Genomic DNA, 25,413 nt, shown 5'->3' on the forward strand with positions numbered 1-25,413 from the left:
CCCCCCCCCAGCCTCTACACCCTCTCACATCTGGGCCTTTGCTGCTTATTGTGAGCTGAGAAAAGTAGATTTTTAAACTTCAATCCTAAAAGAATTCTTCAGAATTATTTTTACACTTCTTTTCAATGTTGAATGTATATTCAAGTGTTGTATTTTGTCAACCAGTATGTCTCCTCAGCATTATTTTACCAGATGCGGTTACTCTTAGTCCTGCACATAGTGAGTCAGTCTCATATTGTGTAACTTTTTAGTTTTTTTAGAGTGCCAAAGTCAAGAAACGGAAGTGGAAGTTTGATCAATAGATTATTACTGCAGACATTTTATAGACCTAATGATTAATAAAGAATACAATTAGCAGATTATTAATAATCATAATAATCACACCTTTCCGACCCTGCTAACTGCCCTGCAGCACCAAATATTCAAATCAAACTGCAGCAAAATGGGATTTTTTGTTTAGACAGACGTAAAAAAAACGTTGCTTTGAATTAGAATTTGTGTCCGATACGGTTTTAACATGTGCAATGACATCTGACAACACAAACAAAATGTCTCCTACTTTAATGAAAAGTCCAGACTCAGTGTGTTTCCACTGGAGGTTTCAAGTTTCCTCGTCACACTTGTAAGAGGCATACCGGACACAACTTTGGCTCCAAACTAGTTGAGAGGTCATAGCATCTTGCAGCGGCCCGGGTCTGAATCTGACTGTGGACTTTTGCTGCGTGTCATCCCCACTTTCTCTCCTCTCCTTCCCATCTATCCACAGTCAATATCAAATAAAAAGGGAAAAGCCCATTCTAGTCTAGAATTCTAGTCTCAAACTCTGCACAAGCATCATTCTGCACAGTGAAGCTCGAGCATCCAGGTAAAGTAACAACAGGCAAAACATATTTTAAAGTGGAGGGGGACTTTAAAGCGTGACGTACTGCATCCTCTCACCATGGCGGGTATATGTGGATGATATCTCTGGGTGCAGGAGTCAGCTGGGCAGCAGTGTCTCTGTTGAACAACACCAGCAAACAAGCTTTTACCTCAGAGAGAGGGTTACTGTGTTGGTGGCCCTCTCCGGGAGGCCGGTGGTGCTCGCAGTGCGCCAGTTGCATGCTGCACTCCTCCTGAACCTCCAGCACCTCCAGCACCAGCACGCCAGGCCTGTCCACTGGAGAACAGAGCAACAACAACACAGATGTAGAGTGTGAGAGTGTGCATGTGTGTGTGTGTGTGTGCATGCATGCGTGCGTGCGTAAAAGAGTGCACACTTGCTCTCTGAGGGATTCATTATGCGCAAGAGAGTAATTTACTTTTAACATCAGAACAATTTGCACTGCATAACTTTGAAGTTGTTATTGACTTAAAATGAGTTGTATATGAAACAGTGAATCGTGCTGAGTGATTTGGAATTTTACCATGGTGGTGACTGTGCTTTTTTGCCAGAAACAACAACAGCCAACAGAGCTAATTAAGAAGAGCAAATCGAGACAATGTCCTGAAGATGTAAATCAAACTGAGATAAGACAGCAACTTGGCTGCATCTACATTTTGTATGTAAACTTGATTGCACTGAATTGTGAACATTGCACCACGAGAGCTCACAGTGTTTGCAGTTCAGTGACGTAAAGCCGTAAAACCCCTGAAAGTGGCTAGAGGGGAGATTTTAATATAATAAAAGTAAATCATATCAAAGGGAACAAAATGAATTTGAGTGAAGTCTTCACATGCATTTTTGAATTTGAAGTGCTTCATGTGTGCTTTGTGCATTTAGATCCCAGATTACAAATCATCAAAATAACCCGGGGCAGTAGGCCAGGTCTTTAGGTCCTCCTCTTGGCCTGGAATGACCTGATAAGTTGTAGGCCGGGCATTATGTAGGGCAACAATTCAAAGCCTGTGCAGGTTACCCGTTTATCTTTGTTGCCAAAATTACAGCAACAAAGATAAACAGGTGTCCTGTAACAGCATGATCTAGCCAGGTAACAGTGGTATGTATTGTTAAGAATGTACCAGGGAGTGGAACATATAAAAAATAACAAACTCTCCTTGAAAGATGAAATTTTTACTCTGCACGCACTTTGACTTTGTTTGAAAACAGAAGTAGTCGTTAATGAAAAAAACACTACTGATTGGAGCTTTAAAAATGAGGTCTAGTCAAAATAATCCTCCACGCTTTAATTCTTTACACATTACGCTAATCAAACGCTTACCACAAACACTAAGTTGGATACGGGGGGTGTTTTCTTTTTCCACAATCAACTGTCACCTTGGGTCCTATTATATAGGCGATACTTAACAACCAGAGAACACAAGGTGTTTGGTACACCACGGAAAGGGAAAAAAAGAACTAGGCAAGCAGTTTCCTGTCACCTACATATTGAGTTCAATGTTCAGAGCCACAGTGATCAACCTAAAGCCGGCACTTCACTTACCATGGCCTCTCCATATGATCACAATAAAAAGAATCACACCTGCTCAGAGACGGGCTTCATCCCACTCACAAATCCAAGTTCAGCGTTAAAAGTGAATGGTGATTCAGAGGTGAATGTGCACAGTCTCCTGGGTGTAATTGTGTGAAATCCAGTAGCTTTGTGTGTGGATCACCTGTTGTTGAGGTGTCAGAGATGGACTGGTGCCTCCAGAAGCTAACAGCTGACCTCTGTCTGCATTGGAGTCGATTCAGCCTCTCAGCCAGACCTCCACTATGCAAGAAACAAACACAGAGGTACAATAGATGACGTTACGCAAGAACAAAAGCATGTGTAAAACTGTTTATTTCAAAGAACAAGATTGGCTGATGCAAAAAAACACAAGCTGTCAAAGACTACAGATAGCCATCTGTCAGAATTGGTGGGCTTGGAGACGGCAATGACATTCAGCACCCACATCATGACACCAGGTGTCCCTTTCATCATCAGTTCTGCAGTGGAAACAAAGTCTGACGGTCGTCTCGCAGCACGCAATGTGTCTTGTTCGTTTGATTGCACCTATAATGAGGCAAAACACTGTGACACTTGCTATACTGTCTATAATAATGTGTGGTAAAGATGCACTGATCAATAATGTAATTAAATTCTGTGTTACACTATCCGTTACGTTCTTTCAGTCACAGCAGGTAACTGACTCAGTTTGTAGCGTCACATCAATCCCTGGCCTCATGTTACCTCATGTTCCACACGCTGTAGTATATTGGTAACATTAGTATTGGATCGCAAATAGGTATCATCAGATACTCTTTGTTAAGATATAGAGCTGCATGATTTGGAGAAAAAGTCACATTACGATTTACAATGCTGCAATGACGACTGGTCTGGTATAACGGGATCATGATTTTACTTGATTATCAAGGAATATGCAGATAATTATTATTATATTAATCGTGCATCCCTATTGAGATATAAGAATATAGCATCACAGTACAAAGAGCTGAATTGGTGGCATCCCGGATGTGACTTTAAAAAAATATATATAAAATCTCAAACCTTTGAAATTTCCTTTTCTTTTTGGCGGAGTCTTCAGGAGTCTTGGACAACATCTTGGACTGCGGTTTCTGAGGCGTCTGGAGGATCGCCTGAGCAGATCTGACCCAGTCACTGATTGACCTTTTGCTGCCCTCACCAGTTTGGAGAGGAGAGTCCTGTCTACTCAAAGTCACTGTGCCATCAATACTCTCGCCATCAGACACGTAACCTGAGATCTCTAGCTCTGTCATCTGGAAATGAAGTAATAATTATTTATTATTAACTAAATAATAATAATAATAACATGATAATAATAATATTTTGACCCAATTTTGAAAGAGGTCATGTTTAAATGCATTAGACCATAGTGTTAAATTAGAGATAAAATAGATATTTAAAGTAAATCAATAAATTCATAGTCATTAAAAGATTAAATAAAATCAATAAACTCAATAATACTGTGGGTGGATTTGGTACACTCATAATAATAATAATAATAATAGCTTGGACTTTGTAGCGCCTTATAAGGGACCAAATGATGGTTTTCATGAAGGCAAAACAAGTAAGACACAAACAAACAAACAAACATAAAAATAGGACAAAAAAAACCTCAACAACAACAAAATGAAACAAAAAAAAGATTTCGTGGTGAAACTGTGATACACTATCGGGTTGATTCATTTACAAGATATGGTTACAAAGCAAACTAAATCTTTTCTGCTGTATCACTGCTCACTACACCTGAGGGAATCAGTTCTCATGGAAAAATCCACAAGCAACCTGAGTTCCTGTCATGTGCAGACAAGACCAGCATACCAGGCTCTGTCAGCCAACATGCTCTCTTATTTGAATCAACTTGACCCTGCTAGGCAGAATGCCAGCAGACGTCACACACTAAACAGCTACAGAGAAAAAGGAACACTATGTTCCTGGCCCTGGCTCAAAAATGTTTTCACCCAGCACTGAAAGCATTGTAAGTACACAGCTCTGCAAAGCCTCATCCACTCGCAGGTTGTCCTGAACAAACAGTAGTAAAACGATGTTTATAGCCCTGCTCTGTTGACATGGCCCTGATCTAGTGAGGAGCCCAGATGTGGTGGAGGTTGTTGACCCTTTGAGCGGCTGATGATAGCAGAGTGGGACACGATTCATCCTAGAGGTCACCATCCTCGTTGGCCTTAGGATGCAAAGTAGCCCTCACAGCTCCGCCTATCCACTTTCAGCGCTAGTACAATAACACAGAAACCTGGCAGACATATGCAGAGTGAGTCAGCCGCACATTTATCTGGAGTAATAAACTTGGACTTTTTGCCTCTGTATCCTGTTAGATCCGGTTTGATTTAAAATTGGCAGTGTGTAAGCAAGCTTTCCGGGTAGCCCAAAAATGTAAACTAGGTTCCACTTTGCTGCTTTAATTGAATCAAAATCTACCGTATTTTGACTGAAATGCTAAGAAAGATGTTATATAACTAAATGATATTCCCATTACAAAACATCTACTTGATTGATGAGCAATCACACGGTCATAAAATACAACGTGTATACATTTCAGTATAACCACATTGGAAAAACTAGGACCCATAAGACCCTGTCTTTGAAGTAGGCCTCTGACCGCAAGCCTCATATTAGGTGATCTTGAGTCTTGTTTGACCTCAGAGAGCTGATAGCAGCAAATTTAACTGTGACAAGGGGAAGTAGCTTGGTCTGTGGGGGGGGGAGGGATGTCTGTCTACAGGCTTCCTCTTGACATACACCCTGAAAAACCTCAGATTTATCACAAGATACCTTTACTTAAATGCATCGTAAGTTTAATTAGCACAGTACTGTGCTGATTCAATTGATTTCTGGCTTCAACCATAGCCGTCTTATTCAAGGACATTTTCCAAAACAGCTATCTGCACAACCACATCAACTTCACATCTAGCTGATCACGTGTGCTTAATGTGTGCTACGACTTAGCACTCTGTTGTCTTAAACACCTTCACCACTCCTTGTACATTCTGTAATGCCAGCCCTGCCTTTAACAAACACTGCTCCTGAATCACGTCTGAGTAGGAACAGTCAATCCAATTCTCCAAAGCATACAGGAGGGCACGTACAAGATTGACTACTATGATAAGACAAATATATTTGTCTAAGAAAATAGCATGAGAAGTGTGTTCAGTAAACCGCAGTGTATGCATCATGTTACGTGGTGTTTTAGCGATTATTTTCATTATCGATTCATCTGCTGATTATTTTCTTGTTTCATTTACAGAGAGCAGTACAAATTCTCAGAGGCCAAGCTGATGTCACTGAATGACTTATTTTGTCTTGTCGTAAATACGGTCCAAACCCCACAAATATTCGATTCACTGTAATGTAACTCAAACAATGCAGTAAATCCCCACATTACAGAAGCCGGAACCATCAAATGTTTGGCATTTCTGGTGAAAAATGACTTAATAGTCAATTAAAGCCAAGTGATCTTCTGTCAATTGATTATTTACCTGTGTTGCAGCTCTAATTTAGTTATATTTTATTTTAATAAAAACACTGTTAAAATGGCTTAATTCTTCACACATTTAAGTCTCAGAGGACCACAAGCAACTATTGTCTTCATTAAAGTATAATGGTTTCATTTTCACGCATTCCAAACGGTTTTAATACCTGCTTTGGATCAATGAATAAGCAGCCGCTTCTTCCTGAACACTCAGCACTTTATTGCTACTACAGCTTGTGAACCTGAACCCAGAAAGAGCACAATGCAATGCCAGTTTGAGCCTGTGAGGCCCTATTAGGATATGGGAACATGACTACAATACTCCACCTAGTGGTAGAATGGCTAAACATATAACATGTAAAACACTGTTGTGAAAAATTAAAATAGAACACAATATCAAGTATTATTTTACATTATACTTACACATATGCATTCATGCCAAGTTAAGCCAGACCTGATGGCACAGTTGTCTTAATGGACTAAAAAAAAAAAAAAAAGTACTGACACTTATGGCACTACTTGTGTTGTGTGGCACCATCTAGTGTTTATTAAAACACCTAACACCCTTGTGTGTTATATGTTAATGTTACATAGACTGAATCTCACTTTTCTATTTGATAGCTCCTCGCTCCTGAAGGCCATGGAGGAGCCCTGGATGCGGTTTAAGGGAACTAAGATTCAGCCCCGGTGTCTAGTCTTTCATTGCTAGACCTATTTCCACAGTGCTGTGTCAGCGCTGAATATGGTCTGGCTATACCACCGCCTATCTATTCAAGGATAGGAGGAAAAAAAAAACACTCTGGAATGTTTGCATTTCTATAAACCCATCACAATCATATTGGCGGCATAAGCCCCAATAGTGGAGATAGCAAGAGTGGAGACACGGTCCGATGTTAGGGTTTATCCAAGAAAAGAAAATCCGTTGAGCCAGACTAATAGTGTCAGAAGCAACAGAAAGTATCAGAATAAGTACACTTCACTTACATTTGTAGGTTTAAGAGGTAAATCTTCTGGCTTTTCATCAAAGGACTCCGACTCACAGTCAGAGATTTGTTGCCCGCTGTCCTTTTCAGCATCAGATTCATCCAGATCACTGTCTGTGTCAATAACAGGACGGTCATCTAAAGAAAGAAATGAAATATATGATAACAATGGATATTAGTTTGAAAAAATATTTTTTCACTCAAGGTCAGTTATGGAAATAGCTCAGTTGTTATCAAGTGATCAACGTTATTTACTTAGGTCACAGTGTGATAATGGAGTCTCCACCCAGGAAAAAAGCTAGTAAGTGGACTTTGATTAAAGGAATAGTTTGACATTTTGGAAACATTGCTTATTCACTTATTTACCACAAGTTAGATAGGTATAGTGTTACCTCTCTAGACATAAAGAGTGGTAGGAATATTCTCATTTAATTCTCTGTAAGAAAGCAAAGACACATTTTCCCCATATATTTGAAGTGAAATACAGTATTCCTTTAAGAGTATGTATAAGTCTACATTGAGTATTCTAGACTTAGTGTAGTATGACTCGGAAAGTCACAACGGACATAGATTACCTTTATCAGTGCTGAGCATGCGCAGCGCTCTTGTGTAAGATGGAATAGGAGCTGTGGGTCTCCCTGGTCTCTGAGGATGTTGTTGCACAACTTTGGAGAGATGCTGCTTCTGGTTCTCATCTGCAGAATGTTCACTGTCACTGGAGCTCCACGCAATGTGCACTGGGTCCTCATTACAGTGAGCAGCATTGGTCTGGACTGGGCACAACACAAGAGAAAGAATTGATGAGGTGGCTGTTAAATTGTAATAATTAAAACCATAGAGACATATCCACAGAGTTGAGTGGTTACACTCCCCACATGTGCCCCCAAACCAAATTAAGCACAGGGGTGGGCTTTGTTTGAAATTAAACTCAACCCTTTACTTATAAGCATTTTTTTTAACAAAAAACAGAAGACACCTCAAACATTAATTTTTGTCTAACAGGCATCTGACAAAAACCTCCGTAAAATAGTATTAAACTGGCAAATTTAGAATTTTAAATCAAGAACCATCTGTTGAAAGAATAACAAACAAATCTGACCAAACTATCATTGATGTCTTTCAAAGCTTTACCGTTTTTGGTAAGCTGTGTTATGACCACATTTTGATCAACACAAAAAATTTAGGTATGATATTCAGCCCTATTAGAAAGCCCTAGTTCAGTCCAAACATATCTCAAACAGAATGTCATTTTATTAAGCGTGTAAACATTATAATACTTTGGTTAATTTAAATAACAAAATTGTGGATATAACCGAGAAATAGGGGTGGAAAAGAAAAGAAAAAGTCATAACTATCATGATTTGTTTGCAACAATTTTTAAAAATCTGTTATTTTCCCCCAAATCAATTGTTTTTTTTGTTTAATTTAAACCAAAAATTCACCTAAATATTTTCTGTTTATACGGTACTGCTGACGCGACTACATCAGATCAGTTTCCAGCAAAACGGAGGGAAAGCAGAAAACACATGATAGGTACTGTACTTCTTTTCAAATGAAATACTGTAAATGTTGGACTGACATGTGATGTGCATTCTTTCTAGAAAACAATTAGTTTTTAGAAAGGTCTCATGATTTATGGTCTTTAAAAGTGTGTTATTCAACTTTTGTTTTTGTTGAAGAAGGAAAAGAAAATAATAATACTCAATACTAGAATCGCAATGAATGAAAATTGCAATACAAATGGAATCGGCAGCCATGTATCGTGAAGGAATCGAATCAGGACAAACGCACACCGTCCCAGCCCCATCAAGAAAGCCCACAATATGTTTACATTGATGAGAACATATCAATATGTTGCACAGATAGCAAATGGTAGAGTAAACCAACTACCTAAAGCAGGGGACTGAGCCAACATTCTTATGTCAGAGAGTTTCCTTCCTGATGACTTGAGGTTCTGCAACAAAAACAATGTAAAATCATAAAGATTGGGGGTTGTGGTAACATTAAATTGATTAACATGGGTGTTTATTATGTCACCATGATGCATCTAACAGAACTTTATCAACCTGAATCACTGGGGTGTCCAGAAAACTGTCTCCACACTTCTCCCAGCTCTTGGCGGAAGACACTGATGGAAATGATGGTGGCTCTCTTCCCACTTTTGGTAAACCATTTTTGACATCATCCGGAAAGAAAACACACTTTATGTCCTTGTATCTTTTACGCTGCACAAATTAAACATAGAAGAAAGAGGGGTCAAGTTTCAAACGCTCTTTATCACTCAACCAAACTTTATCAAACTGGTTTGATAGCTATAGGTCTTTATTTAGCCCGGATTCTCATTGTGGGCTGTTCTGCATCAAGTTCAGATTTTAACATGAAGTTACAACAATGGTATATCTGTATCTGACAATCTAACGATACATTAATTGACTGACAGGTAAACTCCATTCAACTGTGGGCAGAAGCCATAGATAACTTGGGTTGCCAAAGCTAACGTTAAAGTTAGCGTAAAGTGGCTAGCAATTTAGCTAGCTAGCAGGTTCCTTACCTTTCTGGAAGACATGGCGACAAAATAGGGTAAGTTTAACCACCAGCTGTAACGTTAGTCAGTGTGTTTCCACAGAACATTTACGTCAAATCCCTTTTTATAAGCTAACCCATCATTGCGAGGCTTCCTGGTGATTGCTAACTTAGCTAGCTACTATTGTTGGAAACTTTTTTTTTTTTTTTTTTTTTTTTTTATTGACAAAATGCTGTATACAAAGAATCAGGTAAGCAATACTAGCACATGAACAATACGTGTACAAACGTATGGATATAAAAATACGTATAAATGATAAAAAATAAATAAAAATAAAACTACATAAAAGGCAATGCAACGAGAAAAGAAAACATTACAGACAAAACAAAAAATGCAAGAAGACAAATGTGTAGTCAGTTTTTTAGGAAAAAAATACTCTATCCACAATTTTAATAGTTTTCTTGTTATCCCACGTTTTAAGTGACTTAAGAAGAGATTTGAATTCTTTGAGAAAAGGTATAAAATTATGACTTGAGTTAGAAAATTTCTGCTTGTGAATATAGAATTATAGAAATATAGAACAGAACAACAAAATGAATTGTATTCTTTTCCTGCAAAATTCAGCGAATATGCTTATTGTTACACTTTGTCTTTTAATTCAATCCCATCCAATGATATTAAAGGCTGCGATATATGATGTACATCATAGGTTAAGTAATTTACGAGTAGAATTAAAACATTTGGAATTGCACGAGTTAAAGGATTAAATTCTTTAAAAGGAATTGTAAAACTGTGTAAATTCATAAACTGTTCATAGGAAAGCGTTTCACCAGATTTATCAAAAAAAATTATGAATGTGATTTAAATCTTTTTGGAACCAGTTAGCAAAAAATAAGGATGTGTTCCTAATGAGTATGTTCCAGAGGAATGTCTTGTGCAGTGAAAAGTTGTGGACAAACGCTAGCTTCCAACCTGAAGGGCTTGCTGTTGGAATTTTGATAATTTAATTGGCAATTTAATTACTAGTTTTGGAAACTAACGTATGTTTGCAGACAGCAGCACATAGTTCTTCTAGCTGAAGAGGGGTGTTTTTCAACAGCGTGGACCAGAGACAGTACGCACGTGTGTGCGTGAGCTTTTGATTAAAAATGACAGTGGTGGAAAGTAACTAAATACATTTACTCAAGTACTGTACTTTAGTACTATTTTAAAGTAATCCTTATTTAAGTATTTTCATGAAAATATTCTACATTTTTACAGATTTAAGAAGTAACCAACAGTATGTAAAGTAGTTAATAGTCAAAGAGCTAATTTGCAAAAAAACAAAAACATACAAGCTGTTCCATTCTTAAAATGTATAAACCAACAGATTGATCATCCGATATATATATATATATATGTTTTTGCAAATTAACTCTTGGATTTAGCTTCCCATCCACCTGGATAATCATTAAAATGCTGATTATTGTAACCAATACATTTACATACAACACTCTTCATAAATACTTTTACTTGTTTAGTATTTTCACACTGCTGTATTAGTACTTTTAACCAGGAAAAAAAAAAAGAGCCCCTATTCCAACACTGCTTGCTTGTATAAAACATTATCTGCATTTGAATACAGGTTATGGGAAATTATCATCTAAGGAAATACTTATAGTTACATCTAAATTGCTAACTTTCTCTTGCATGATGTATTGCTGTGTGAGGTACTCTGAATAGAGAAATACAGCCTCAGTTGAAGGCATATTATTATTGGTAGTTGCAGCACATAACTTAATATAGTTCTGATAACTTTAACCAAGGCTAGCTGCTGCGGAGTGACATGACAACACTCCCATGGACTCAAAATGTAATTTTATTACAGCAAATCCATCCGAATCTCAACATCTTTCAAATAGCAGGTTAAACATACAAAAAGCTCACTTAACATACTGTTTTTTTATTAAATATGTAAAAAGCAGGTCATGTTATTCACAAATAAAATGCAAACATGCAACACGGTTTTGGGGGGAATGCATAATGAGTGGGACATGAAAAAAACACATTTACCATTCATTAATTGTTGACAGTACATGTTTACATTCCTTTTCATGTATACAATAATATATAACTGAATCATTATGGTGCACTGCCCAGTTCAATATTAGTAAATGCAATATTATGAAAGGGTATACAATGTACTTACTGGAATATAGCATGGCAAATTACTCAGTGAACCGACTCTCCCTAAGACCTGTGGTTTAAAAAAACAAAAAGACATCTGAAATCTGAACAGACCACAAGTTCCAGCTGAGGTTTAAAACTTGAAATGCTGAATTGTAATAAGACTAGTCCACAATAATGTTTCTTCCTTCCAAACGTTCATGGCATACCAAGTTGACTATTACCAAACCACTATGGTATGTGTGAATAACACATTTGGGAGGATAGTTGTCAAACAATCATAAGTTGGCATTATACTACATTTTATTCACAATTCATTGACGGTATTGTTCTCCTTCATGAGGATGCATTGCAGAATCTCACACTATTCCTAAGGCTTAATAATAATAAATATGGTGAGGGTCTATGGACAGATTGTCCAATACAGAGTCAAATGTCAGTGCAACATATGGAAGGAGGTTAAATAAGAGCTACTATGAGCCCTTTCAGGGCTTTGCTTATTGCATTCTTGCGATTAATATTGTTGATATGCAAAATAAACAAAATAAAAAGGACAGAAGCTGCACTGACAGGTAACAGCTACCTGTCTAAACTTCAGCATTTCATCATGTCTACTGGAGGATTTGATTGACTTTCCACCCACACAGTTCTTGGAAACGTCTGTGATGGTCTGAATGTGTTCTGCTGGTGAAGGTAGTCACCACAAACCTGCCACAGCCGTTCACCAAAAGTCACAAAAAACATCGAACAGTGAGCAGAGGGATACAAAAAATTTAAAAAAAACGGTGATGGTGCTTCTATTCAGGAGGTGGTTTCATGTGCTCAGTCTTGGGGAGAACAAAAGAATAAACCATGAGGAAAAAATGAAAATCCTTTAACAGTTCTCACATATTAAAAAGGAGGGGTCTGGCTGCAGTGAGGGACGATGGCAGTCAGTATTCATCCTGTTCCTCCTGCTGATCATCTGGCGCCTCCTCATGGGCTTGCTGGTCTACTTCCTGTCCGTCACCCTCAGCCAGCTCTGCCCCTTCCTAAAAACAGAGACACACAGACAGACACACACTTAATACTAGTGCTACTGAACTAAGCTACAAGGGAGGGACGTGCAAAGGTACGGGCTATTGTTACGATTGTTGCCAGGCCCCTCTGGTGAAAGAGCCTAAATAATATAAATCATAATACAATAATTTTCTTTCATCATTTTTTTTTGCTGTTGTGGGTGCATTAATACCCCAATCATTACTAAAGTTAAATCTGCCTTTTTTTGAGATAGCCCCTGCAAATGTCTGTGCACGTCCCTGCTCCAAGGCACACTTGTGATTATACACAAAGACTGACTTCTTATGTCTGTCAACCGCACAATCATTTTCACATGATTTTACCGCCAGGATGAATGCATGTTTTACCCGCCGTACACTGTTGCAACAACGTATCTAGGACAAGAAAAAAAAATAACAGCCTCCAACTGTCTTGATTCCTGTTTAGATCAATCGAAGGTCACAGACTGACCTGTTCGTCTGAAGCGTAAAGGACTTCCATTAGCCGTTCAACAAACGGGGCATTTTCTTCACCGTGTTCCTGGCACAGCAGCTCCACCTCTCGCAGCTTGCTGAAGTAGTAGTCCCTCTCCTTCTCCACTCCTTCCAGTGCCAACTTTAATGTGTTCATCTACAAATATTAAATTGAGAGATCACATATAATGAGATTATTTTAGCATCAATATCAAAACACACATGTGTGGACTTTGATTAGACAAAAGGCAAAGAACCAGCCATTCACAAATACAACCATCAGATGACTGATAATTACAGAGGATAATTTTGAGACACTGTTTCATGTTACAAGGCCTTTGATATGTCTAAGATAAATGAAAAGTTAAGCAGAAATGAAGTACAATGTTTAAACCAGCAACAATGTGATATTTTTTGGATGCATTCAGGTTAAAGTTCTCTGTAGGTTCATAACTAGGACTCACCCATTTCACACATGTCATTTGATACATTGTTTTTATAAAAAAATATTGATTAAAGTTGTTTGGAGTGCTCACATCACATGTTACTAGACATCCAGAGTGTGTTAATTGATTATTCTATGGATTGAAACTCAATCTTTACCCTTTTATCATAGTTTAGAGAATCTATTGATCTATTTTTATCATTTCATATTTTTGTCAAGTAAAACTGGATTATTATTATGTTGTTGTTTTTTGCTGCTACTGGCCACACGACAAACAAGTTCCAGCTCACTTTCGGAATGACTGGCTAAATGACTGGCCCGCACAATGGACGACTACATGACATGGCTTCTATTTTACTGATGTACAGCTCTACATTTTAAACCTGCTCAGCCATGTCCAGTGTCTGCACTTGGATTATTACTTTTTCTGTTTTATTGATGCAGACCTACAGTATGTCAATAGGTACTCATAAATTGACCGGAGTTTACAATGTAAACACAAAGAAAGTGGAAGGTAAGGGACATCCGGACGAAAATTATGGACATCCGGTGGATTTTCCGGCAGCATCTGAACAATCCCGAAAGTGAAACGTCGTCGATATAGACTACCAACACCTTAATGATAAAACGGTTAATAAGCTGCTGCTCTACTACTGTGCGGTTTTACAAGTGTAGGAAGTAAAAAGAGAAGAATTGAGCTTTTTATAAACATACCTGCTCGGTTAGTTGTGTGACCTGTGCTTCCAGTTCTTTCTCTCCTTTGGCAGGAGTTGGTGTTGCAATTGCAGGGATCTTTTTGGCTGACGAGGGTCTGGATGTTGGTGTTGAGGACTTGGGGGTTGTAGAGCTCGACCTTGATGCTCCTACGGCAGATAAAAAGCTTTACTACTCAGATGCGTGACTTGCAACGTCATTAACTTAGAAACTCTGAGAATTACAAAATGTGTCTGTTCTGAGCTTGGAAATAATAATGATAATCACTTGAGTTGGTGATGTGAAAATAAATACCAAGGGCCAGGTACATAAATGTGAAAACATGCCCATGTGTCGGCAAACATTTCACATATACTTGCATAGCAAAATAAATGTCTACAACTAACATAGTCTCACATTGCCAGACATTCCTCTTTGTTCTGGTGTATTGGCATTTCTTTAAACCAATCACAATTGTCTTGGGAAGTGTTAAGCTCTGAGCGGAGGCATGGTGCTGCAGTAAAGTAGCCTCGGGAAGGAACTTGTTTCGGTGGTACATGTGTATGTTCAAAGGTTGTTTCAGTCGTGGAACAGAAATCTCAGATTGGACAGATAGTCTAGCTAGCTGTCTGGATTTACCCTGCAGAGACACCTTGTAAATCCACCAGAATGTAAATTACAACACAAAGAAATCAGAAGATAATGGGACATCCAAAAAGATTGACATCCATCAGAATTTCCGGCAGAACAAGAACAATCCCGGAAGTGGAACGTCATAGATAGATTACAACGAACATAACCTTCACTTTCCTTTCTGCAGCAGATGGAGCTCACCTGCAGTAGGGGAGCTGGCTGCATGTTGGGACTTCTTTGGCAGGTTGAAGATCTGCTCACCAGGGTCAGGTGGGGGAATGGCATCCTGGCCCTGTCTGGCTGCAACTGGGTCATACTCTTTACCGTCGTAATTGGCATCAAAGAATTTCTTAAACCACTGGATGAAATCGAGATTGTCTTGAAATCTGCCTTTAACCAGTTTCTCCACAGGAATAATCTGAAACAAGAGAGAATAAAAAGATAATCAAAATATGACTTAATGCAGTTTACTCAAAGAACATGCTGTGTGGAGCAAGAATTGAATTGCATATACCTTGAACAGGGATAAAAGTCAGGTTAAGCCAATTTACCTTGTCCACATTCATCCGTTTGAAAGATGCTTGTAACAGTTTGAAATTGTGAATGTACTCGTGCTCCAATTTAGCTTGAAACTTGACCTTCTTAAGACTGATGCAACCCGGGAAGAGCAGATCCATTAACTGGCAATAGGCAGCTCCTAAAGACATAAAAAAAAGTGAGTTGATTACATAATCCCTTGCTTGAAAAGAGATTTTAGAGCCTAAAATCAGACTGAGACTAACGTGCCTCTCTTTGCGCCGCAAAAATCGAGCAGAATAAAATTAAAAAGATGAACTTTTTCTAAGTCTAGATCAATGAGCCTGTTTTCTTAAAAAGATAACATTAATGCAGATTATTGGTAACATAGCTATTATTAACTGAGGCCTAGTTAGACCTTTATCCATTTTAAAAAGAGGGCCCCATTCCAGCTCAACCTGATAGTGTTGCAGCTCTCAGATAAAACTCACGTAAACCAAACTCAAAAGCACATCACAGGTAATATACATCAAACATGTAGTTTGCAACTTAAGAAAAGGGAGGTATGTTTGTGTTTCTGTGGGCAGAGAGTGATTGAAAATTGGATTACTTGGTCCCAGAAGGAAACATGGCAGGCTACACGTTTATTTATAGACAACTCTCTGCCAGGGAGAGGTGAGCATGTTTCCACAGGTTTCTTCAACTGCCAGCTTACACAGAATTATGTGAACCCTGTGCTCTACAGGTGAAGATGTAATCTCCAAAACATGCTTCCCACAGCTTCTTTGACGTTCGCAGTGCAAGCAGAGAGAAGAGGATGGAAAGAAGTATTTCATTCTGTTCTTACCTGAGGAGAGCTGCTCCACTTTTGTATAGTTTAGGCAGACAAGATCGTTAACCCAGGCAGTGATGTCATGCCTGCTCATAGTCTCCTGGGTTATTGAGGTAGAATATACGTTGACCGCCATCCCCCAACTGCAATAGAAAAACAATAACACTTAAAAACAAAAGCAATTATGCATCTAGAATCTAAAGGTGCCATTTCCTTATACCTTAGGTTTGTTATTAAAATTGTTGGTTAATTTCTTTTATCTACATATCTAATAGACTAATTGTTTCAGCTCTAAATCTGTACACAATGTACACACAAAACATACTTTAATAAAACATATAATAATAAACTAAAAAACTAACCCTTTGGTGCGTGACGGTAAAACATGTGTCATTTTCATTTTGCATCTATGGCAAAACAGACCGGACTAAAGTATCTCTACACTTATGGTGTATGGTGGCAACAATTTTTTTTAATTTAGCAGTGCATCTTTGCTACATTAACAGTGAGGTTGTAGCAGACCTTGTAGGTCCTCTTTGAATTTTGGCCAGGCATCCTTTCATCTGATTTTATCTGCGTGGTAAAATGAAGCCATAGCAAAGCTGTATAGGAAAGATGTTGTATTTTTACCTCTTACACTATTCAGGTCTATAAACCATAAGCATACCATATGCCACCTCAAACATTGATGCTTAAACTAAAGATTAAGCAATTAAACAGCATGGCTATAACACAATGAATGCATGCTTAACACTGTCATTAGTGACAGAAACGTTGGAAGGGGCCTCAGTCGGTGTTTCCCACACATTTGGTACACCAGAACCGCCACATACATTTAAGATCACCAATGCATATCTTGACCCATTTTAACAAACATTTGCAATTAAGTTGAAGTCAGTCATTTAAAGTCAATTTGGTAACGGATTTGACACATTGTCTGTTTATTAGCATATGTGACAAAGTAATCCTCAGAAATATTTATCATATACTATTATTAAGTGTGCAAGCCTCTTTAATTCCCTTCATTAAATTAAGTATGCATTATACTATCATTATCCATTACATCTTAATTCAACAGCATGCCAGCTGCATTAAAACCCCCTCTATTAGTTTTTTTGAAGCAACTGCTAGGCTGTTAAATCATGCTAAATCATCATCATCATCATCATAACTATCCACAAGCCAACACCAGTGTATGCAGGGTAATAATAACCCTTCAACGTTGAAGTTGGGCTATCACAACACAGCAGAAGCAGATCATCGGTTGACTGATTCTCTGGGAAGGAAGGAAACTGGGCCAGCCGATGTCATGTCAACAAAGCGGATGTATGTGCTGCTAGCATGCTTTGTTAGCTGGGCAGGGATAGCCAGCCGACACCGGGGCTGGGCTGATGCCTGGATTTAACAGCGGGGGAATCGGGCTTGTGCAGCAGGGCGTTGAGGAGTTTCACAAATTAAAACATCACCCTAAACACACGCACATCGTGATATTAGGGATTATTAGATAGCTGCGAAGTGTCATGTCATGGTGGGGAATACACTCCTAGCAGCAGCAGCAGCGGCGGCTGTCTGTGTATTCCTGTCATTTAACAATCCACTCCTCCAAATTTGACCAGTGCCATCGTGCACCAAAACACTTGACAACATAATACTGGTGCCAGCTATAATTCTGGGCGCCATATACCAGCAAAGGAAGGGCTTAAGCTAACTTAAGAGAGATTTACGCCACATTCAGGGAGCTAATGTGACAGGAGACTGGGAGATAACAGGGGGGAATAGCGGATGGGTGCAAAGCAAAAAACCAAACACGACGAGGAGGCCGGAATGCAGCTTTCTGTCTGCAGCAGTGTTTCTCTCTTTATTATTATGTTTGCTCTTACATGAAATTAAATGCGGATCATTACACGGATTTACCTGTAGGCGCGCTCTCCTCGCACTGTATTTTTCCTGTAAGGAATGATGTTGGTTCCGTTGTCCGGGACGATGTCGTTGTTATTCTCTCCATTTGGGGAAAGGGCTTGGGTGGGACCGGGCATTTGGGTCTCTAAAATGTTGAACAGATAATCTGTTCTCTCTCTGGCCAGGAAAAAAAAAAAAAACAACAGGAACGATGCAAATGCTAAGAAAGTGCCGCACCTCCGGGTCTCTTGCCTTGTCTGCTTATTCTCTACAAATCTCTGCCCTAATGACGTCGCTGCACCCTGTACCACGTGACGGGTTGTCTGCCTCTTCCTTATGGTGGGCTATTTCAGTACTCCAAATTACATTGATCACTTGGGTGCTTAAAAGAAAAGCATTATCGCGGGTCAGATCGATGCCTATCGCTTTTGAGATGCAGATCAACTTAGTGGCAGCTCATCAAATACTCAGAGACAACACCCAATCAACTGGAAAGTATGGATTTGATTAAAAGGAAAATGCAGCCCACCCAGACCTCCCCTTCAAGTCTTTGGGTGATTATTAAATCACAACACACAATAGATGTGATGTGGGTTAAAAGGAAGAGCAGGCAGATCCTAATACATGTGGTGCTGATGAAAATAACTGCAACACCTTGTATAAGGAAGTGCAGTAAAATGTGTTGATGATTACGAACTATATAAATCAATAAATCAATTACAATATCACCATAAAAACAAATTGAAATGCTAAAATGTTGTAGGGCTGCACTGAGTAGTCGATTAATAAATTAGTAAATCGACATAGGGCTGGGTGTTGTGGCCAAATCTTTCACTCAGATATAGGTCATCTCACATCTGGATAACATTATACAATATAGCAAGTTTGCTGGTAATAAACTAATAAATACCGGTAGTCTTTATGAATTAGCTACATGGTTAAACCCATTTTTGTATGTTCCTGGGAATTAAATTTGTGATTAATGTCATGTAATTGTAATCAGATGTAAATATATTACATTACTCTCTCTCTCTCTATATATATATATATATATATATATATATATATATATATATATATATATATATATATATATATATATAGAGAGAGAGAGAGAGAGAGAGAGAGAGAGAGAGAGAGAGAGAGAGAGAGATTGTACCAGATATATCCAATTTACTATCCTAAAGAATAAGAAAACCAGCAAATATTCACATTAGAGAAGCTGGAACCAGTACAGTTTTGCACAAATGACTTAAATAATGAACGAATTGTCAAAATTGTGGCCAATTTATTAACAGACTAATCATTTAGCTGTAAAATGTGCATGAATTTAGAAATATCCACATGGGGTGTTACAATATGCTTTATCATTTATCCAAAGAACTTAATTCTATGGAGTTGTGTTGCAGTGCTGTTGTCGCTAAGATATCTCCTTATTTGTGTTACTACATCTGTTGATTTGACATTGTGAAACACTGGTTTTGTTGTGTGTCGTATTTACTGCTGAGCAACCGCTCTGAAAAGCTCAGAGAAACTACACCGTTTCATTCAAGTCTTGTACTACATTTCAAAAGGGGTGCATTCTCAACTACAACTTGTTTTTTTCTACATTGAAATGAACATAAAATTTTGTCAAATTGTGAGACTGATAACTGTTATAATGTCCCAGGAATAATTACACTCCTAATATTAAAATATCTGTATGAGTCGAGGCCAATTTATTTTAACATGGTAAGTAATCAGTGACACTGATAAGAAGCTACTCTGTGTGGATTGTGTGGATTTAACAGGCGTGATGGAAAACAGATCTGGTGACTACATAACAACATTGGGCTAATACAACACAGCAGATTTTTATACATGAATTTTAAGGATTAAGTATAGCAAACCATACAGCCCTTAACTCTGCCTTTGCTGTCAGGAGCCTGACACCGCGGCAGCTAAGGCTTCAGTGCAAAGTTACAGCATCCAGCGTTATTCTGTAAAGTTGTTTTACTGCCTTCTTTTTTTTCCTGGAGTTTTTTTTACTTGTTTGTTGCTTTCTTTTGTGCACTATCAGTTTGGAGTTTTAGGGGTCAGGCTGAGTCAATCAATCAGTTTTGTCAATCAATTTCTTTTGTCACATAAAAATCGCATGAGGTACAACTCCAGTTGAATGTAATCCCGTTAGCGCCTTCAATTTGTGCATGATTCATCACAAAGTAGAATGTGTGAGTGTGTGTGTCTGTATGTGTGTGTGTCCAAATTACCGAGGGTCTGACAAGTAGCCTAGTCTTATCAGCATCAGTCAGGTCAATAGGCAAAATGTTTTGTTATACGCACTCTTTGCTTCTTCTGGTACAACTCATCAAAGCCCTACCTTAGTGGAAAGGAAGCAAGCTTTAGAAGCCTTTAACAGGGCTTATTATCCTCAACAAGAATGTCAACAGCAATGTCAAAATGGTATACCATTTTAAACTGTCCATCAAGACTTTTAAAATGTAGTAGAAGTACATGTGGTCACCATCTGTGTGCTCATTTAAAAGTTTCTCTGGCGCCACCATCGGGCCGAAGGTGAGGTCCCTCTTTATCTACAGCGTATGCACTTTTACACCGAGCACACAGACAGACTCTTGATCTCTGATCAATCTGACAAAAACAAAAGATAAATGTCCAACAAGGACACTCTTATTAATTGTATCCAATATTATTTACCTCCCCTTTGAGTTGCCTTACACCAGTTTCAATACTTACTACACTTACTTAGCCTATTATGGTTATTCAGCAGGATTTTTATTCTCCATGCTGTATGTACAGCCACAGCTTATTGAAGTCGGCTTCTTCTAAAGCTTTGCTTTGAAGACGTTTCAACACATGTTTCAAATTCCAACTGTGTTTTGCTGTGAAATTATGGCCATAATTTAAATCGTCATTCTCATTAATTCAGCTAAAACTAATAACACTGGAGTTTAAAAAAAAAATCACATGTCAGAAAAGAGGATGAATGTGCCACGGATTGCATAATTTGACTGTGACTGCAATTATTAACCCTATACTGAAATGTATATTAAAGCTCCTCTATTAACTGTTTTCGTTTGTATGCATGTAGTGCTACATTTCTACAACAGTAATGCTAAATGCTCTTTCAGACAAAGGGACAACTGCCGCAAACTGGTCTTATCACAATGGCAAGCACACATCTGGCAGCACGCAGCAAAAGTGTGACAGGTTACACTAAATTGGTCAAACTTTAAGTGTAACTCTAACAAAATGCAACCTAGGGCCTTTTTTTTGATTGTACGAGAGTCAAACTCTCATTTAAAAGCACATTTAGGACGGAAGCACCACTTTTAGGATTGGCTTAGAAATGGCTTTTTGAATGGGAGAGCTATGGACACGTTTATGCTAGCCTCAAAATAGCTATTTTTAAAACACTAAAAAGGCTCAACACAACATGAAACTTTGTTCAACGTATCATCAGGGGATCTACACATGAAGAGTTTACGAGAGTACAAAAAGAGTAGTAAAATAAGAATACGGTAAATCTTTAAAATGGCTCCTCCGGCCTAAATATGCTTTTAAATGAAAGTTTGACTCGGGTACATTCACAAAAAGACCCTAGGTTGCATTTGGACGAGAGTTACGCTTTAAGGGACAGCAAGAAAACAAGAAAATCGGTGCTGCTTCTTTACATGGGCCGCCACTGCATTCCTCACATACTGTGCCACTGCTAAGTTGGGCAGCAAAGCTATTGCCGGGCTGTTATTGAAATGACATAAAGCATACCTGTTTGTCTGTTTACAACTAGTGTTCACACTATGAAGCCTAAGAACATGAGAGACACATGTCCTCTGCCTGTATTTCATAATGACCTCAACTGTAGAGGGGTTGTCCTCCTTGGTGCTCTTAACAAGGGGCTAGCAGTTATTGTCAAAAATAAAGACTAAAGACATATATGTCAGACATAGCTTTTAGTTAGTTGTATTTCTGGGCTTTCAGACTAAATCCCAGCACAGCGTTGTTCCTGTTTTACGTACGAGTAAGTAAAGAATTGTGAAAATGAAGGCCTATGAGATGCCAAAACACCTACATAATAACTTTTAATACTAAGGATTTGACAATGCTGAAAAGTAATCCACCAGGAATGTGAAGCACAATGCAGTGCTTTGCCATATGATGTTGCACTGTGTTGCAGAAAATTAGGTTCCTTTTTGCCAACCAACCCCGGGTTTGATATGATTTAGAGTGCTGTGTTTTTTTACGCAGTGATAATGTCTGAACATAGCCTTAAATGTTTCTAGACTGTTAAACTGAAAGTTTACCTATAGACAAATATGCTGCAGGCCTACTGAAGAATGAACAAAATGAAGCACCAGACAAATTATGCAAGTCCAGTGCTGTCCTTTTAGGAAACAGTTACTTCAATGCATATACACACCGTGAATGTGGTGGTTTGTATTTTAGTGTGATGAATTTGTTGGATTTTGATTGGGGTAAGTGGGATAAGTGGCTATGATAGAATTGGGTGGGTGATACATGGGTGCAACACATCATGCAAGCAACACGATCTAGCTTTTTTGGCATATACGTTCATGTTGCTTGCTTTACAGTCTTGGTTAATGATATGTGTTAGGCTACAAAAAAATCATTGGCCATTGTAAACAAACGCTTTCAGATTATAGGAAAAGAGAGCGGTGTTTGCTCTTTACATTCATATTTTACCAGGCTCTTGCCTGCACAGGGTAATCAAATGGGTGGGTGAGGGGTGTCAGCTCCACCCGACAGACCCGTCCCTCAACATTCAAAGAATTGCAAGGAGGTCAGTGTGTTATCCTGAATAGTGTGTTGGACAGATTAAATGGTTTGCTAGCTATTTAAGGAGATTATATATTCAGGGTGTAAAATATTCTTGACATTGAGAAAAGGGGTTTGCAGAGTCAGGACTGTGCACAAACACTTTCAGGGGAACATTAAACCTCACCAAAATGAAGACAGGGAGGGCAGGACCAGGAAGGAGGGAGCCCTGCTTTCTCGTGTTTTACATTAGCATGTTGTACACCATTCCTTTAAATACAACATGTGTGTAAAAAATTGATGTTTTTTTGGCATGGGAAAAGGACAATTTGGCATTCAAGACAAAAGAGCAAGGAGGTCCATGGTGACCCCCCTCTTCTTCTCGTCTGTCCGAGTGCACGCCACTGCTCAGAAATAGATAGCTAACTGAGGAAAACACGAGACAGTCTTGCTAATTAATTTGGAAAAATACTCCGTAACGTAGCTAGCAGCTCGAAGCAGTGATTCTCGTAACTGAAGCTAACACAGCTTCGTGTTGGGAATGCCAGTTAAATGAGAAACGATAAAGCAGGCTACATACGTTACGTCAAACAGCTGCAACGCAATTATATATAGAGAGAGTTTTAGAAGCCAGACGTTACTTACGGTAACGGTAGTACATATTGTTTAGCTAACTGCAAAGTTACAGTAGCGTAGGTTAAGCTAACTTTGTTCCTGCTTTGACAGAATAGTGACAGCCGACATATGCCCTATACCTCTGGGCAACATCACCATACGAACCACCGGCACACGTAGCTAAATATGCTCCGAGTTTGGCATTTACACATCATATTGCACGTCATAGATCAAATTATACACTGGAATTGTTTAGCAAAACAAATCTGACTTACCAGTGAACTCCAATCCGCAGGTTACAATGTGTTAAAAATGCTGTTTTACGGCTGAGTCACCCCACCCTCAAACGCCCGTTCTCACTAGACGATGAGCTGAGAGAGGGCAGCTGATTGGACAACGCTCCATCGGTGTCCTAGCTGATTGGCCCGCTAGTGACTGTAGTAAATTTGACCAATAACGTCTTGATGCGTTGATCATTCAGAACATCGGACAGCTTTCTGTCGTGTCGCTCTGAGTCACAGTATTCATATGTGTCCCTTTCCCCTCCCACTTTTTTCACCGTGTGTGCTTTTTCCCCACAGAAAAACGCAAAATTAGCTTGGATTCCAGCCGAACTTCAGCCGAGCCCCGCCCACAGATTTTAATTTATTTTTAAAATGTATTTTTTATTTATTTATTTTTGCTTTGTAATACAATGGTGTTATAAACAATCAAGGCACAATGTGTTAATTCATTTGTCAAAAACGTGTTCACAACTTTGAGGTAGAAACAATATATACTGTAATATATACATATATATATATATATATATATATATATATATATATATATATATATATATATATATATATATATATATATATATATATACATATACACACAACAAAACACAAGTAATATAGGGGTCTTTTTAGTCCATTAGGGAATGTAAATCCAACAAGTAAAAGAGTCTCTTGGCATTGTCCTTTGTCATGCTTTGAAAAGATGTAGCAAAAAGTTTAAGTTATGTTAAAAAATCTTCAACTGCATAAGGCCACGCATCATACAGATGTCCTTTGATCATTTATTTCCACATTTCCCTCAGACAGTTACAAGTTTATTCTTGTAACCGTTTATGTGAGGTTTGACCTTTAAATATTTGCACCTATGAATAAAATGTTTACATTGCTTAATCAAGTTATTTATCATGAAACTGCCCACAACAATTGAGATCGGGAAGTCTGGTCTGAACTTGATCCATTTTGAAGCAACCATAGACTGTTTTATAATATAGTCTATGGGAGCAACTATCCTCGAACAAGAGATGTTCGAACCAATCAATTTTTCAAGGCGGGCTTTATGCAATGATAGACAGATGATCAGTAACAGAATCAACCTTGTCACCAAAGAGCGCTTGAGTTGAGTTTGTTAACAATGGTGGCTGTCACTCCCATAGACAGTTAAAGACGCCCCGATGTAAGTTGAATGCAGATTTGAGTCACTTTGCAATGAGTGAAGATGTGAGTTGTGCATGCATCACTTTGCAACAAACAGCATACATGATTCTAACAACAAGAGACTTCTGTAATGTCAATACAGTAGAAGTGGACCTACTTATCGAAGTTCGTTTACTGCTGGCTACAAGTTAGCAATCAAACACAACAAAGGTTGTCAGTTGAATGGCGTTTTGAGCTAACATTAGCAATCAAACAATTATAGATAGCTTAAACGTTTTTGAAATGATTCCCATCTTCTCTTATTGTTTGTAATGAGAAAAGTTTATTATTTTATGGACTTTACAAATTTCAGTATGACAGTATGCCGTAAATCGTTTAAATCTGAGCATGTGCAACTCACATCTGCACTCGACCAAAGCCGGTCTGAGTCGACTCTCATGGGGTATGACCATA

General features: G+C 38.5%; 2 protein-coding genes across 4 annotated transcripts in view; both read right to left on the reverse strand.

Moving 5' to 3' along the window:
- The window catches only part of spidr (scaffold protein involved in DNA repair), a 32,551-nt gene extending 22,897 nt beyond the window's left edge, over positions 1 to 9,654 (reverse strand). Inside the window, exons 1-8 of one of the 2 annotated variants that reach the window (XM_034887601.1) lie at positions 9,469 to 9,654; positions 8,984 to 9,142; positions 8,808 to 8,871; positions 7,493 to 7,690; positions 6,919 to 7,055; positions 3,474 to 3,703; positions 2,596 to 2,693; positions 940 to 1,159 (exon numbers count right to left, since the gene is read on the reverse strand). In XM_034887601.1, coding sequence (XP_034743492.1) covers positions 940 to 1,159; positions 2,596 to 2,693; positions 3,474 to 3,703; positions 6,919 to 7,055; positions 7,493 to 7,690; positions 8,808 to 8,871; positions 8,984 to 9,142; positions 9,469 to 9,483 — 1,121 coding nt within the window. In that variant the 5' untranslated portion in view covers positions 9,484 to 9,654. The remainder of the gene's footprint in view (positions 1 to 939; positions 1,160 to 2,595; positions 2,694 to 3,473; positions 3,704 to 6,918; positions 7,056 to 7,492; positions 7,691 to 8,807; positions 8,872 to 8,983; positions 9,143 to 9,468) is intronic. The other variant, XM_034887602.1, reaches the window with a different exon arrangement.
- Positions 9,655 to 11,362: 1,708 nt separating this feature from the next.
- On the reverse strand, positions 11,363 to 23,953 carry mapre2 (microtubule-associated protein, RP/EB family, member 2). Of its 2 annotated transcripts, XM_034888219.1 has the most exons (8): positions 23,800 to 23,818; positions 18,152 to 18,313; positions 16,253 to 16,380; positions 15,441 to 15,586; positions 15,091 to 15,307; positions 14,278 to 14,426; positions 13,117 to 13,275; positions 11,363 to 12,638 (listed from the first exon to the last, which is right to left on the reverse strand). In XM_034888219.1, exons 2-8 carry the CDS (start codon positions 18,271 to 18,273, stop codon positions 12,540 to 12,542), a joined length of 1,020 nt encoding a protein of 339 aa, XP_034744110.1. In that variant the 5' UTR covers positions 18,274 to 18,313; positions 23,800 to 23,818; the 3' UTR covers positions 11,363 to 12,539. The 2 variants fall into 2 exon arrangements, with proteins under 2 accessions (XP_034744110.1, XP_034744111.1); XM_034888220.1 differs by lacking the exon at positions 18,152 to 18,313 and having other exon boundaries at positions 23,800 to 23,953.
- Positions 23,954 to 25,413: the final 1,460 nt, after the last annotated feature.

This window comes from Etheostoma cragini, chromosome 12 (assembly GCF_013103735.1).
Source record: "Etheostoma cragini isolate CJK2018 chromosome 12, CSU_Ecrag_1.0, whole genome shotgun sequence".
In the NCBI taxonomy this organism is placed as follows: domain Eukaryota; kingdom Metazoa; phylum Chordata; class Actinopteri; order Perciformes; family Percidae; genus Etheostoma; species Etheostoma cragini.

Coding starts and splice junctions, on each gene's coding strand:
- mapre2 (XM_034888219.1), bottom strand. CDS start 18,273: ATGCCCGGTCCCACCCAAGCCCTTTCCCCAAATGGAGAGAATAACAAC. Junction 14,427..15,090: donor AGCCAGCTCCCCTACTGCAG/GTGAGCTCCATC, acceptor TATCTGCCGTAG/GAGCATCAAGGTCGAGCTCT. Junction 12,639..13,116: donor TTTACGCTTCAGACGAACAG/GTCAGTCTGTGA, acceptor CTCTGTTTTTAG/GAAGGGGCAGAGCTGGCTGA.